The 16,140-nt window shown below is 39.5% G+C and overlaps 1 protein-coding gene and 1 long non-coding RNA gene across 3 annotated transcripts; one reads left to right on the forward strand and one right to left on the reverse strand.

Moving 5' to 3' along the window:
* Positions 1-400: 400 nt before the first annotated feature.
* Positions 401-15,895, reverse strand: LOC139127582 (zinc finger protein 26-like). Of its 2 annotated transcripts, XM_070693485.1 has the most exons (4): positions 15,739-15,895; positions 6,708-6,891; positions 3,007-3,084; positions 401-2,323 (listed from the first exon to the last, which is right to left on the reverse strand). In XM_070693485.1, exon 4 carries the CDS (start codon positions 2,194-2,196, stop codon positions 451-453), a length of 1,746 nt encoding a protein of 581 aa, XP_070549586.1. In that variant the 5' UTR covers positions 2,197-2,323; positions 3,007-3,084; positions 6,708-6,891; positions 15,739-15,895; the 3' UTR covers positions 401-450. The 2 variants fall into 2 exon arrangements, with proteins under 2 accessions (XP_070549586.1, XP_070549587.1); XM_070693486.1 differs by lacking the exon at positions 3,007-3,084.
* On the forward strand, positions 11,730-12,644 carry LOC139127553 (uncharacterized). Its single transcript, XR_011551045.1, has 2 exons — positions 11,730-12,040; positions 12,451-12,644. It is a non-coding gene; the product is annotated as an uncharacterized lncRNA (long non-coding RNA).
* Positions 15,896-16,140: the final 245 nt, after the last annotated feature.

Here is a 16,140-nt window from a genome sequence, read left to right on the forward strand (position 1 = left end):
CAGTAATTAGCATGTCAATAAAAGTTCTAGATTGTTCTTACATGCCTTTATAAAAGGGACGTGCACAGCTTCCAGTCAGACTTTGGGATCGTGTCTCTTGTGTGTTACTAAACTCCAGCAGTAGTCATTCTCAAGACTTTTCAAGACCTTCACTGCCAACGCTGGATTTATACTGTGGACTTTGTGCAGCTTCAAGCTGCAAGCCAAAGGACTGTTCATTCATCCAACTGACTGTTACAACTCTGAGACTGGAGCTTTGCCGTCCCAGCTGAGATAAGTAGTCTGTACACTTTTAAAGCTTGTACTCTATCCCGGACTTAGCAATTAGTTTTATTTTTGTAATAAATTTGTTTAAACGTAACTGCTGAGTTCACCCTTTTGTTCGTTTTCTCTGCATGTGACATAAGAAACTTCAACAATGTGAAAAACTCTTACCACATACTTTGGAGACTAATGCTTTTCATTTGTATGTGTCCTGATGTGAACAGTGAGTGTTCTACTCCATGCAAAACGCTTTCCACATTCTTTGCAGACAAATGGCTTTTCATTTGTATGAGATCTCATGTGAACTTGTAGATGTCCTCTCTGTGCAAAACCATTCCCACACACTTTACAGACAAATGGCTTTTCCTTAGTATGTGTCCTGATATGACTTTTTAGACTTCCTTTCCATGCAAAACCATTTCCACATATTTTGCATTCAAATGGCTTTTCATTTGTGTGTGTCCTGATGTGAACTTTGAGACTTTCACTGTACACAAATCCCTTTCCACACACCTTGCAGACAAATGGCTTTTCATTTGTGTGTGTCCTTATGTGAACATTGAGATTTCCACTGCATGAAAATCCCTTCCCACATACTTTGCAGACAAATGGCTTTTCATTTTTATGGGTCATGATGTGCACATTTCGATTTCCACTTTGTGCAAAACCCTTCCCACACACATTGCACACGAATGACTTTTCATTGGTGTGTATCCTGGTGTGAACTTTAAGACCTTTACAGCATGCAAATCCCTTCCCACATACTTTGCAGACAAAAGGATATTCCTTTGTATGTGTCCTGACGTGAATTTTCAGATCTCCACTCTGAGTAAAACCATTCCCACACACTTGGCAGACAAATGGCTTTTCATTTGTATGTGTCCTAATATGAACTTGTAGATGTCCACTCTGTGCAAAACCCTTTCCACACACTTTGCACACAAATGGATGTTCCTTTGTATGTGTCCTGATGTGACGTTTGAGATGTTGACTCCATGCAAAACACTTCCCACATACTTTGCAGACATATGGCTTTTCCTTAGTATGTGTCGTCATGTGTCTTTTCAGAAGGCTACTCAGGACAAAACCCTTTCCACATTCTTTGCAGACAAATGGTTTTTCATTGGTATGTGTCTTCATGTGAATTTTGAGACTTCCACTATACTTAATTCTCTTCCCACACACTTTGCATATGTATGGATATTCCTTTGTATGTGTCCTACTGTGATTTTTTAGAGTTCCAGTCCGTGCAAATCCCTTTCCACATTCTTTGCAGACAAATGGCTTTTCATTTGTATGTGTCCTGATGTGATCTCTCAGAGTTCGCTTTTCTGCAAAACTGTTCCCACACACTTTGCAGACATATGGCTTTTCATTTGTATGAGACCTCATGTGAACTTGTAGATGTCCACTCCTTGCAAAACCCTTCCCACACACATTGCAGACATATGGCTTTTCCTTTGTATGTGTCCTCATATGAACTTGTAGAGTTCCTTTCCATGCAAAACCCTTTCCACATTCTTTGCAAACAAATGGCTTTTCATTTGTATGAGACCTCATGTGAACTTGTAGATGTCCACTCCTTGCAAAACCCTTCCCACATACTTTGCAGACATATGGCTTTTCCTTAGTATGTGTCCTCATATGACCTTGTAGAGTTCCTTTCTGTGCAAAACCCTTTCCACATTCTTTGCAAACAAATGGCTTTTCATTTGTGTGTGTTCTGATGTGAACTTTGAGACTTCCATTGTATGCAAATCCCTTTCCACAAATCTTGCATACAAATAGATATTCCTTTGTATGTGTCATGATGTGACTTTTCAGAGTTCTTTTCTGTGCAAAACCCTTTCCACATTCTTTGCAGACAAATGTCCTTTCCTCGCTATCTCCTATGACTTTGTTCATGTTCTTTCCATGTAAAAGTCTTGTCATAATCTTGGATGAGATATTTTCCTTTTTCAGTCTAGGTTGCTGTCTGACTCATGCTTTCAGCACATTGCTTCCCCTTGATGGTTGATCTTGCTGAAGACACTTTTTGCAACAGACATCTTTGAATATTCTGAAATATACAAGCATAAATGGAATGTTTATATAGTTCTAACATCAATGTGTTGGGAAAATTCGTGAATTTTAACGTTCACCACAGAATCAAATTTCCATCTTTAAAAGTTCTTACATATCACCAAGTATGTTTAAACATGCATCACATGGCTTGACAAACGTTTTATAAGTTGCATGAAGTAATATCTTCAGGAATAATATAAGATTGTCTTTGTTTTTAATCAAACCCTTCACCAAGAACAACAGTTTAATTTGTAAAATTGTCACATGACAAGATCATGTGATCAGCATAAGCTCAGAAATTAGATGATTAAACACTGAATGTTGAAGTTCTTTGCACGTCTTCACTTTTAAGTCTCCAACTCTGTTCTTCTATAATGGTATTTAGTGGCGAAATGAAGATCATCGTCCATGTTTATCTTTCTCAAACATGGCCTTGTTACCAAGGTAACCTTTGGCTTGTACGACAATGTCTCAAAAATACATAATTTTTTGTTTTTCATTCAATGTTAACATAGGATGCTCGAGGCAGGAAACTATGGGATAAAATTACTCCTTGGGCATACAAAATCTAAATTCGGAGGCAGCTCCATGATGGAAGTAAATTCAGTGCAATCATTGCACTCGTACTATTGACCAATGACAGCCATGCTGACAGCCATGCTGAAAATAGCAACATACCTGAACCTATTTTCATTAGCAGTGCAGCCAGGGGCAGAAATGGGTCAGGGAATCAGACTACAGCTCAAAGTTGTAGGGCTGCGTGAAAAACACACGTATACGATGATGACTAGCGGAGAAAAAATTCATGGGATTATATTTAAATACAGACAAGTGTTCAGCTGGCCACCATTTTGATTCATTGAAATAAGTGAGTCACACATATAATTAAATGATCATATACCCTACATTTAAGTTTTATCTGCAAAATCATGGTGGGAAAAAAAATTAAGCGAGATTACAATACCTTCTGATTATTTGTATCCTCTCTCTGAACCAACAGTTATAAGAAAGCAGTATAATGCTATTTAACTCTAAATCCAAGATGCTGACATAGTACAAGATACAATATTTTCTTTTTGGCGGGTTTGAAAAGCAAATCCACTGACAACAATAATACTCAGAAAGACAAATTATTACTGATATCTTTGACTTTTGCTTGATTTTTTTCAAAGGTAACCTTACTGAAACTAGTGTCCCTCAATCTTTCAGCTCTCCCCCCCCCCCTCCGCCGACATAAAACAGTCCACCTTTTAAACCTGAACCATACTAAGGGGTCATCGATAATAACGCACAAGAAACGTTATTGCTCCGTTTTACTTGAAACCCCTCCCTCCCTCCCTCCTCAAAACAAAAGTTGTTATGCCAAATCAATTTCATATTATGATGGTGTTTCTGACAAACCAACAAGCACCTCTTTGATCCGCACACACTTGAAAAAATACCATAAGTGCATATTAATTAATAAACCTACACTTTACACATTTCATTTTTTAAGACAGAACATTTTAATGTATTTCGCACATCGGAAATGTTTGACGTACATGTTTCACGTTGAAAAATCATACAAGTTTTTTTTCACATTTATGTCTTTCCGTTGTCTTTTTCTGTCTTCGTATTTAGTAATCATTCTGTTCTCAATGACTGTGAAAATAGTATTGTGTTCAAAATGTTCAAAATGTCGGTTGACTGCACCACATACCACACATATCACGGCACTGCACAGCTCTATACAGACAAGCGTATCAATTTCAATTCAAAAATATAATTGCGATAGTGTTTCTTTTGTAATTCATGTTTGAACTCTTTTTTTTTACTCCACAATCCTGCAGTAAATTCAGCTCTGCATTTTTCCCACAAGCACAAGTGGTCATGGTTTAGAAAACACTAGACAAAAATCCTCACGCGATTTTGACACAAACAAAACGAAATGAGATTTTTCCCCTCCCCTCCTTATATGCCAAAGTCCCCTTCAAAAGGGGATTATGGTAAGACTATGCAATTGTGAAAAGGCCACGCTATGAGTAAGACGCACTCGATTTGCTCAGAGATTTCCAGAAATTTGACGTGTGAACGACGTGAATTTCCACCAATTTCATACATGATACTTGTAAATGTATAGCGATTGCATTTATGTCGAAAAACACTTTGAAAAGCACTGTTATTTAAAACAGAGAATGCATATTTTCACAAAGAGTGGTTCCAGAACGTCCATTTGACCTCTGTTGTAATGTTAATGTATGCTGCAAATCACGATTACTAAAATTCAAATTGTGGCGTTGGCGATCCTGATCCCAGCAAAGCACAACTAACAAAGCGTACTGACTTATCACTAAAATCACCGTTATGTACCTAAACATACGCATACACAGCCACATACAACCTACACGACAAGACATAATTGATGAACATGCAAGAAACGGAAATGATTGGTGGTCCTGAAAAAAACCATTCTGTATGCGGTCCTGTAAAAGTTATGAACATTGAGTCTTGACACGTCGTTTGGAAGGCAATCAAAATTTCATTTCTTCCTTCAGACATCAAAACTGAACCTTTTCTCTCAAATTTTGAGGAATTTACTTTGACATTGTGACAAGTTTAGTTTGGTCACTCATTGTTTATATCAGTTGATTCAATTTAGTTGAGCTGAGTTGACTTGAAATTTCACCGTCAATCACATCGTTACCACTGTCACTGGCTACGTCAACATTGCGTTGTTTGATCGGACTCACAGTGATCTTCCACACTCATCGATGACAATCGCGGGCCTGCACAGCTGTCCTGAGGGCCACATCAGCTTTATTAGTTTTCTTTACCAATGTACGGTATTTCAAAATACTTCACTGACCATTTAATACAGATTACTAGTAGTTTCCTTTTGTTGAAGTTTTCTGGCTTACATATTGGGAAAAGCAGCGTATATGGCATTCAAATCCCGGTATGCATGCTCATTTACGGAACTACGGACAACTTTTCCACTGTCTCAGTCATATGTCATTTGCATATTACGAACGGTTGTCTATGTTTTCCAAGGTTCCCTATCCGAGGTAACCGGATATGCAACCTGCGCTTACTATACTTTGGGTCATGCCGTTGCATACCAAGCTCTAATGATCGTAACGTTTTAGTTCAGTTTTACTCAAAATTTTTTCACCCTTTTCTGTGATTTGTTTTGAAATACCTAAACTTACACTGAAAATATGGATGGATGAAGATTTGTTTTTCAAGTTCACAAGGTTTTTTTGCATGTCTTCTTGTTATCTTTTTCCCATGCGTCTTTATAGCCGGTTGTAAGCTGCGTGTAACCCTGCGTTTTTTACCGGTGACCGGCTATTATCGACATCACTGCCTACAAAAAAATCACAAAGCTACAAACAGTAGAAGGTTCTGGCTTACGATTGCTCACAATCACAATCTGCTGCCATCCTCTGAGGCTATAATTTATTTGCTAGACTTCCCCCTTACCATGTCAAGTGTTCGCGCTTGTACCGAACACGTCGCGAGACGCTCAGGGCTAGATTTGAACTCAATACAGTGCCCAAGGAAATTCAACTAAGTCAAGACTTTCTTTTTCTATCTTCCTTCCGAAGCTCGTGATATATCCATTTCGACGGCTGTCTTCCATCACAGCGCCTTCACGTTCAAATCATCCGCTGCTGTTGTGAAAAAGCTGTTCCATGTTGAAAGCCGGGGTTGAAAACTGGGTCCCGTTGGAAATCGAAACAGAATATGCACACATCTACTTAGATGCAAAAAGGTTAGCAGAACTTCAGAGATGTACTGAAAGCCATGCATCGTGTTGTTTTATCAAGTAAATTGTATGAGGGAAATTCGTCTCCAAACCACACACGACACTGTGATTCGAATTCAGTAAATTTTCGATGGGATTCGAACTCACAACGTACGGCATCCAGTCACCTAGCAAAGACATCACAGTCGAGGAAGGTCTGTCGACCAGACCTCAACCCCTCGGCCACTCCACAAACCCTAGTTATATAAGCTAGGCTCAAATAGTGTGAACCCTGCACACTTTCGTAATATTCAGGCAAAGGTGATAATCGGTAGGCCCTGGTGTAACAGATAGTTTATGTTTCACTAATAAGCCAATGACTAAGCAAGTGTTTAACCATCTCGCCCAGTGTTTGCCAACAACCAATGTCACTACAACGTTGCGTATTGTGTGCCACGGCGCTGGACTTTGCCCTATAATGAAAGAATTATGTTTGCCATGAGTCAGCGGCCCCTCATTTAGCTGTGGAAATGGGTAGCATGTGTCTATGCCGGTCATCAAACGTTCAACCCCGCTACCCATGCCACGGATAGCTGTGTTTCCACAGCTCATACTAATTATATCATCCCAAAATAAAGGCACCCTTACTTACCCTGGGACTGGTTGCTGAATATACCGGTACTTTATCTCAGGTTGAGAGTCAAATGCCGCCAATTTTCCGTTGATCACATTTGGGTCGATATGGCCCTGACTTTAAAAGGTTGGTTTTGCTCACAGCATGCATATAATCAAGAGCACCAGAGTCACAGCTTGTGATTGGTACACTGCGAAGGTCACTGTAAACATAAGAAGGAGCAGAAGTTAGTTTGGGGTCAATATGGCCCCGCTTGGGTTGGTTTTGCTCACAGCATGCATGTAAACAAGAGCACAATACACACTTGTGATTGATACACGGCGAGAGTCACTGTAAACATTAGAAAGAGCGGCTGTTCGTTTGGGAACAAAATGGCTGGTGCTGAGTTTGGAGACTGATTTACCTTATAACAAGTCATCGTTGATGACACAGTCACCACTTGTTAATGGGTACTTTGATTACAAGTCCTCAGAGAGGATAGAGTCCTCTTCATTAATTAGGTCTGTGATAAAAATACTTTAATACAGATGGCACTCAAGTAAATGGCCTAGAATGAGTTTCATGGTGATGAAAACATAAAACCAGTGTAGGCCACCATCCTAAAGTTTATGAAATGAGTCAACTAGGAATTAATCAACAGGATGTTGCAAAACATTTTTGCATACAAATCCTAACACTTAACAGATTATCACCGGTACCATATTTCATAAAGTTTGATGCAGTATTTACAAGACTATGAGATCAATATCTGTATCAAGTTTCATCAAATTTAACGTTGTATTAATTTGTGGCTATATCACTCTAATTAGGAAAGTTCATTACATATGCAATTACAAATTAATTAAAATGACACTGATAAATGTCTTTTTCAATGTTAAAGCAATGTGAGCTTAACATCTGTACAAAGTTTCATGAAATTTGATGCAGTATTTCTTAACATATCAGCCTACTTACGAAACTTCAATAATTGGCATGTTACTGCTACATGACGTGAAACAAATTGATGAGCATATGTACCAGTATGAAATAGGTCAATGTCCTTGTACCAACTTTGAATGATACTGGTGGAAATATTTCCGAGTTGTGGCTCTGTACATTAGAAAATTGTAACAAAATCACCGCCATGCAGTGATATTTGATCTTATTGTATAAAAAATCAACACATATATGCATCATGACATAAGTCAATGTCCATGTACCAACTTTGACTACAGTTGAGACTTGCCAGAGTTATGGCTCTCGACATGAAACAACCATAACAAATTGCTACCATGTGCAGGGTTCTGCCCAGAGTTCAAAGAGTGCTGGACGGCTCATTAATATTCATGAGCATTAATATTCATGAAAAACTGTAACATTTATATGCTTGTATTTTTACATTCTTAGGGCTTGATATACAAATAATAGCCATTTCCACTGTACCTTCAAAGTATTTTTTCAGTTTTAACTGAACAAAACAGAAAGAAAACAATCTTTAGTAGTTGTAAAGGAATCTTTTGAAGCTTCTGAAAAATAATGTACCACTTTTTTGTCATCATTTTCCTGTGCTTATATCATCCCTCACCACTATGAAGTTTGGATTACCATTGCACTGTACCAGCATCCAGTGTTTTTCAAATGACCTAGGTGGTCTTGTTACTGCTCATGCGCAGACTCTATAGAGTTTAAACCAAGAACTTAGGGGTTGGCTAATCGGCCATAGTTTTGAAAGTGGAATTTCTCGATGTCAAATTCACTTCAATTGCTTCTTGATAGTCATTGTAGAATGGGAAAATTCACAAACAGAGAGGCTTGTTGCCACGGACAAGTAACTTTTGTCTTATTGACCTGAAAAATAAGTGAGTGTTCATTGATAATTCAAAGACTGGATTCGTTGACACCAAACTTGCTCGTGACTTTCATTGCATGCAGTCTTTCCACAATGCCACTCATTGAGTTTGAACTGAACGTTGAAGAGTACGTTTTAGTTAGAAGTCCTGGTTTTTGTGCTCATTTTCGCTTCCGTACTTCATTTTTGTGGTGTTATAAACCTTGATACAAAGCAAAAAAACTTCAGTTTTTCTCCTTCTTTCGATCGAACAGAGATACTGTGTGACAGGAAAACCGTGTCTAGTTCATTAGGGTGATGATCTTGTGAACGTATGTTCAACAGCTGAACAGCTTTTCATATGCAAAATCAGCGTACGGTAATCAACCAGAGGTATTGTTTAAATAGCATTTTATTGAAAGACATTCTATAGTACCATTGTTTTCATCAACTCTTCATGCATTTTTATGAACTGCTTGACCTCAAAAGTGTCACTCATAGACATTCATGTTGATTGTTCAAAGCATTGAACTGCAAGTGCCGGTCGGTCACTTGTCAATGCTGGTCGGAAATTCTGAGTGCCGGACGGGCCCGTCCAGCGCCGTCCGGCGTGGGCAGAACCCTGCATGTGGCCATATTGGACCATCTCGAGAAACCAATCAACGTACATATGTACCGGTATATATAAGTCAATCTCCTTGTACCAACTTTGAATAAATTTGCTTCAGACATGTCTGAATTGTGGTTCCAGACATGAAAAAATCGGGAAAAAATGGCCACAGGGCGGCCATATTGGATTGAATCACAAAACAAATCAATGTGCATTAATGTATGACATAGGTCAATGTCCTTGTACTAAGTTTGAATAAAATCGGTGAATAAAATCAGTTGAGACGTGCCCAAGTTTTGGTTATGGACATGAAAAAATTGTAACAAAATGGCTGCCATGCAGCCATATTGGATCATATCATAAAACAAATTGACGTACATATGTATAACATAGGTTAATGTCCTTGTACCAACTTTGAATAAAACCAGTTGAGATATGCCTGAGTATTATGGCTCTGTCCATGAAAAAATCGTAACAAAATGGCTGCAAGGCAGCCATATGGATCATATCACATAACAACTTGACATGCATATGTATGACATAAGTCAATCTCCTTGTACCAACTTTGAATCAATTCGCTTGATACATGTCTGAGTATTATGGCTCTGTATATGAAAACATCGTAACAAAATGGCCGCAAGGCAGCCATATTGGATCATATCACAAAACAAATTGACATGCATATCTATGACATTGGTCAATGTCCATGTACCAACTTTGAATAAAATCGGCTGAAACATGTCTGAGTTATGGCTGTGTACATGAAAAGATCGTAATAAAATGGCTGCCTAGCGGCCATATTAGATTGTATCACAAAACAAATCGACGTGCATATGTATGACATAGGTCAATGTCCTTGTACCAACTTTGAATAAAATCGGTTGAGACATACCTGAGTTCTGGCTCTGTACATGAAAAAATCGTAATAAAATGGGCGCCTGGCGGCCATATTGGAATGTATCACAAAACAAATTGACGTGCATATCTATGACATTGGTCAATGTCCTTGTACCAACTTTGAATAAAATCGGTTGAAACATTTCTGAGTTATGGCTCTGTAGATGAAAAAAATCATAGCAAAATGGCCGCCTGGCGGCCATATTGGATCGTATCACAAAACAAATTGACGTGCATATCTATGACATATGAAGTAATCCTTGTACCAAGTTTGAATGAAATCGCTCCTTGCATCTCTGAGATATCTGTGTGAACCCTTGCCAAAGATATCATCTTGTGCCATGCTTGTACAATTTTGCGACAACCTTCACACAAGTTTTAAAGGCAAGACCTTAACTTGTTTCAAGGTTTGACAAGGTTGTAAGACATCACAGTGAAAACTTACAATCTTGTACCATGCTTGTGATAATTAAATTGCAAGGTTTGTAACTTCAAGTTTGTCACAAGCACTTCACAAGCACTTCAGTCAAGCCAGGTTATTGCTGCAAATATGCAGCAACACATGATTGACAGATTGCCCACTATTTCATTACCAGGGAGTATAGTGTGTACCATTGCACTTCGTGACCTGTCATATGCAAGTAACACAAAATTGATCTTTCATTTGTATTTGATATTCATTTATTTTCGTAACAGACAATCCTCTTGTTAAAATAATAATAACTGGTATATAATTGACACTTCAGTTAAGCTGGCATAACTCGGCAACATTGCATGGATATAAGAGCGCATCTATAGTATACCGTAGTGACATTAATAATAGTACCCTTTGACAATCCGATTGGGTAAATCATGCTTGGATCGACAACTGAATTTTTTGGAAAAAAAATTTTTAAAACAGGGACTTGTCTGTCTTGCAAGTTACACCTTGTATGTTCTACGAATGATACCAAAATGCAAGCAGTTTCGAACGAAATGTGCGTCTGCTATGGTCTGTACGGACACGTCGTAAACTTTTGTATACTGCAAATCTGTACCTTAAAAATATCGACTATTAAATGAGAACTTTTCATTATTAGAAACAGACAAGTAAATGTCAATGCATTCAATGTTTGGTATAAGCAAGGACCCGCTACTCCCTCCAAGCAGAGTAGTGGCTGTGCTCGAAGCTAGCTAAATATCACATCATAGTAGGCCCATGCCATGGTACGTACATTCAGTCCCTCTAATCCACAGTGTGTGTCCCATCGATGTCGCTAACAAAATCTCGCCTTCTGATGATATGAATTGAGGTAAAAGGCTTTTGCCCATGTGTTCAGCGTTAGAATTATATTGCCGAGCACAAATTTGAGGTTTAGGATTACACTCCATCCCGAGCCGCTGTACGCAAATCAAATGCGCTACTTGCAACGTCAAACAAGTCCTGTGTATCCAGCGACAAGGAGCCCAGCCGACATGGTTACACTCTGAGGTCACAGTTCATCAAGTTCAGTTCGCGTATTGATATTGATTCTTCGTGCTGAAAGAATTTGTACTCTCTTTTTAGTCTTTCTGTGGTAAAAATAACCATTTTCATTAAACTAATAAATTAAATGCTATATTAAGTATGATATATAATGGATTGGTGCAGATGTAGAGTCAATTCCAGCGTTTAAAATCGGAACTACATTATCAATCGCGTAATGATATATAGATATCACTTCCGTTAACGTCATCAGGCTTGATCGGCGCGAAGTTAGATTTTGGTACCATCGGCTGTGTACTTGTGATCAGGGAGTTATCTAGTGGACAATTTCGTGATCTTTCTATGGAATCGCCAGCCAAATGATATCACAGTGTTGGAAAAACGTGTATACAGTACCAGGGACAGACGGAGTTCTAATTTTGTGAACGCGAAAAGCAGTAAAGATGCTGACTATATTTGTATGTAGTATGTACAGCCACGGTCGTCGTGGAGGGACCGTCGACCGTGGTACAGCACGGAGACGGGAGACCTGCAACCGAAAATCTTCCAGCGTCTGCGAGCCGTTCACAAATGTAAGTCAATGTACCGTCCGTCTGTACATCGCTATTATGTTCTGTAATCCTTGTATTCCTATGTTTACCTACAGATAAATTTTCGTTGAGAACTGATTCATACTGAATTAACTTTCGTTTCACAACAGTTACAGTAACCATGGAGGTGGTACTACCTCCATGCAGTAACTAAGTGCCGAGATTTTTGCAGATTGTCGCCGTCGTGTATGTAAACAACATACGGCGAGTTGTCCGTTGTCGGACATTAAATCATTAAACGATCGTGAATATTTATGCATTTTTCTGCATCAATTTTTCAACTTGACTCTGTCTCATTTTCAAATAATTATTGATTTCTTTCATGAAATTTACAATGTTTGGTCAAACGGTAAAAGACTTACACTCTTCCCTGAACGATTTGTATTTTTCAGAATGCATTGCTGGTTCTCTAATTAAAGCCTAAAAGGGACAAGAAATTCAGAGAACAGAAAGCCAAATCGCAGCCTTTGACAGTAATGTAAATATAATGAAACTTCTCAAGCCAAAAGAAAATATCTTGAAGACACTTATGTGGCATGAAATGAACATGGCATATAAAATAAATTGTACCACAATTTGAATTTAACCTTTTTATTTCTCTGTTGTCTTTTTATTAAATAATAACTATTTGCGCTGACCATTGTTTCTCGTGAAACTGGTATTTCAGAGCTTAGTTGGATAAAACACATCTTGTGCTGTCCACAGTCTGTCTTAAGATTTGTCAGGTTTTCATTGGCCATGTCTACAAATGATTTTACAACTGTGTGTACACATCTGAGCTGAACTTATTATATTTTTGCAGAAGATAAAAATTATGAAACTTGTGGTACAATACAAGAAATTTTGCTGCCTCTTAATTGTGTCGCTTCTTTGGTTTTCAATATGTATTCAGTTTTCTTACTATTACTGATCCAGAGCTGACTGTTGTGGAATTATACCAACTTTTGAAGGCAATTTTGCATGTGTAATTTGCAGCAAATTTGCAGTAACATGGAAAATAATGTGCTGTATGGAGTTTGCGGCTAATTTTCAGTAACATTAAAATTAATTTGGCGGAAGTTGCTGCAAGGATTGTGCCGCAAATTTGCTGCAAAGAATTTGCAGCAACATTGCAGCAGGGAGTTTGCTGCATATTTGCAGCAAGTTCACAAGAAACCTAAATTGCATCTGAAAAATGAATCGCCGGCTTATTTGCAGAAAAAAGTTTGCTGCAAATTTACTGCAAAGCTTGCGGCAAATTTGCAGTAATAGTTTGCGAGAGGCCTAAAATTTTGGTAAGGTAATTGAAATTGAGATCTGTTGATGTAAGAGGTAAGTTTTAAGTCCAACGATGTACTTTGGATTTTGGGTAGGGTAGTTCAAATAGAGGTTCGGTGATAAGAGCCATATTCCAGCCATAATTGAGGACATACTTTGTGTACACATACTCTCTAGCATGTTGTTGTCTCATTCTTGATTGCCAAACCTGCACTCTTAACACATACAATATTGGTTCTTTTAATAAATAATGAAGTCACTGTGTTATCAAATCAGTCAAATCTGTTTAATATCCCGCAAATGTGGCACTGAGTGCCTGTGGCATGATGACCCCAACTGGGCTCAATATAGTTGCCTATGGCAACGGTCAGCAATAATGCTGGCAATGAAGCAAAGGCTTATGGGTAATATACAACCTTGATACAACCTTCGATAGATGAATATACCAGCAGACACACATAGTGTTCCACAACCTTGTTAAAAGCTTGTAATTCTCAACCTTCCACTTTCCTGAACCTTTTGAATTGTTACAAGCTTGTAAGATTCAAACTTGTCCCACGCTTGTGTAAGTTTCATGTCAAGCGTGTTGACAAGCTTGTTAACACGGATGTGACAAGGTGGAGAGTCATATGGTCTGTACACTTGTCACAAAGTTGAAAACATAACTTGTCTAAAGTTTGTTACAAGCAGGTAACTTTCGTAAGGGAACGGATGGACGGACGGATGCACGCATGCACACACGCACGCACGCACGGACATGACCAAACCTATAAGTCCCCCCGGACGGTGTCCATGGGGACTAAAAAGGCATAGTTCATTCAATGAACCAGCATCAATGGTTCCCACTACATCTCTAAATTCATACCTGCTACCATTTCAGTTCTGTTATTGCCAATTTCAACCCTCGTCATAGTATGATCCCCACACTACTATTAGTGTTATGTGTGCAGTCAATGTTGAATTTCTACATGATATTAAAATATGATATACATGTAAGGGCACATAATATATAAGGGCATAGTGGAATTTAGCTGGCGACCTAGTCCAGCGTATGTACCGTGCTGTGTGTTGCCGGCGTTATAGACGGTATAACGCCTGGAACACACAGCACGGTACGCAGGGCTAGCTGGCAACTAGCCCTGCGTACAGGTCTGTGTGTTCCCGGCGTGATACGGCCTCCACCAAAGCCCTGCAACGGTCTATGGAGATGACTGGCGACAATGCGGTCCAGATCCGAACCGCAACGAAAAGACTGTCTTTTTGCCCGAAATTCTGCTCTATCGGGGCAAAATCCTTTCCCTGCCCACCTTTACCTCCTAACCGACCCCAGAAAAGATGCGATTAACTTCTCCTAACGTTCAAAACCGCTCGTTTTCTGAAACATAACGTACTCGACAAGTTGTTTACCCATGGAGATCGCCATTTTGAATCTCGCCAGTTATCTCTATAGCCTAGATCCTTTCCGTCCGCTTGCCTCCGTACCTCCGTCCCCACTACCGTCTAGTCCCGTGAGCAGTATTTCGAGCTGGAGTTGTAAAAACTGCTCATTTGAATGTCAATGGTCACCAACTGAGACCATGATGTCACCAGCGTCCCTTTCAAAGTCAATCACTGAAAATGACCCTCTCATGATTGGCCTATGACTTGGTTGGGCAGAGCTAATTAATATGACGTCAAATATGTTAATTGTGTTGACACTGCAGCTCTGCCCAACCAAGTCATAGGCCAATCATGAGAGGGTCATTTTCAGTGATTGACTTTGAAAGGGACGCTGGTGACATCATGGTCTCAGTTGGTGACCATTGACATTCAATTGAGCAGTTTTTACAACTCCAGCTCGAAATACTGCTCACGAGACTAGACGGTAGTGGGGACGGAGGTACGGAGGCAAGCGGACGGAAAGGATCTAGGCTATTATCTCTATGGACCCTTGCAGGACTGTGGTGGAGGCCGTATAACGCCGGGAACACACAGACCTGTGAGCAGGGCTAGCTGGCAACTAGCTGTGACATATCGCAAGTTTGAGTGTCATCGCCGTAAATCTTACTTTGATGCAGTTTGGATGGATATGGCCTCGTTTGGGTCGGTTTGACTCACAGCATGACTTTTATAAGCGAGAGATTCATGCTTCATTTATGATTCATTTATGATTTGTTACACAGGCGCATAAACCGTCGATCGCTACGCGAAGCCGGCCTGGTTCTTCTTCCTCCGCTATACAGGCAGGATTCGAGTATCGACGGTTTATGCGCCTGTGATTTGTTTAATACGCGGCGTAGGCCGCTGCACGCTGCGCGCAAGAGAGAGGAACTTTGGGAACAAAATGGCTGTCGCTGAGTGAGGAGACGGATTTACCTCACAATAAGCATGCTTCATTCAATAAAGCAGCATCGATGACTCCCACTACATCGCTAAGTTCATACCTGCTATCCTTTTTGCGTCAAGATTGATCTTCTGTGCATTTCGGGGTACGATTTCCGAGGTGATCCTTTCTGACAACAGCTCCCCTGCAGGCCGGCTGCAATCATTGGCTCGATTGCTTGATTAGCATACCAGTGTAGTGCCGTCTTTATCCCTTGCCGCGGTGTAGTGCCGTTTTTGTCGCCACCGATCTCATCCCGCACATGCGTAAAAATCCTACAATGCTTCGCCGATGTGAGATTAGCTGTTCTGTTGCTGATTTCGTTGGTCGTCATTAAAGGCACATAAGCTGATACGTTTGGCATTATTTTCATGATTTTTAATTTAGATTAAAGTTAGTTTATAGAAATGTTCTTGCTCAGAGATAGTTACTCAAGTATAATTATCCATTCATGGGAGTGCAT

This window comes from Ptychodera flava, unplaced genomic scaffold (genome assembly GCF_041260155.1).
Source record: "Ptychodera flava strain L36383 unplaced genomic scaffold, AS_Pfla_20210202 Scaffold_33__1_contigs__length_2856901_pilon, whole genome shotgun sequence".
Taxonomy (NCBI): domain Eukaryota; kingdom Metazoa; phylum Hemichordata; class Enteropneusta; family Ptychoderidae; genus Ptychodera; species Ptychodera flava.

What these genes read in the sequence shown, in the direction of transcription:
- LOC139127582 (XM_070693486.1), bottom strand. Translation starts at nt 2,196, where the DNA reads ATGACAAGACTTTTACATGGAAAGAACATGAACAAAGTCATAGGAGAT.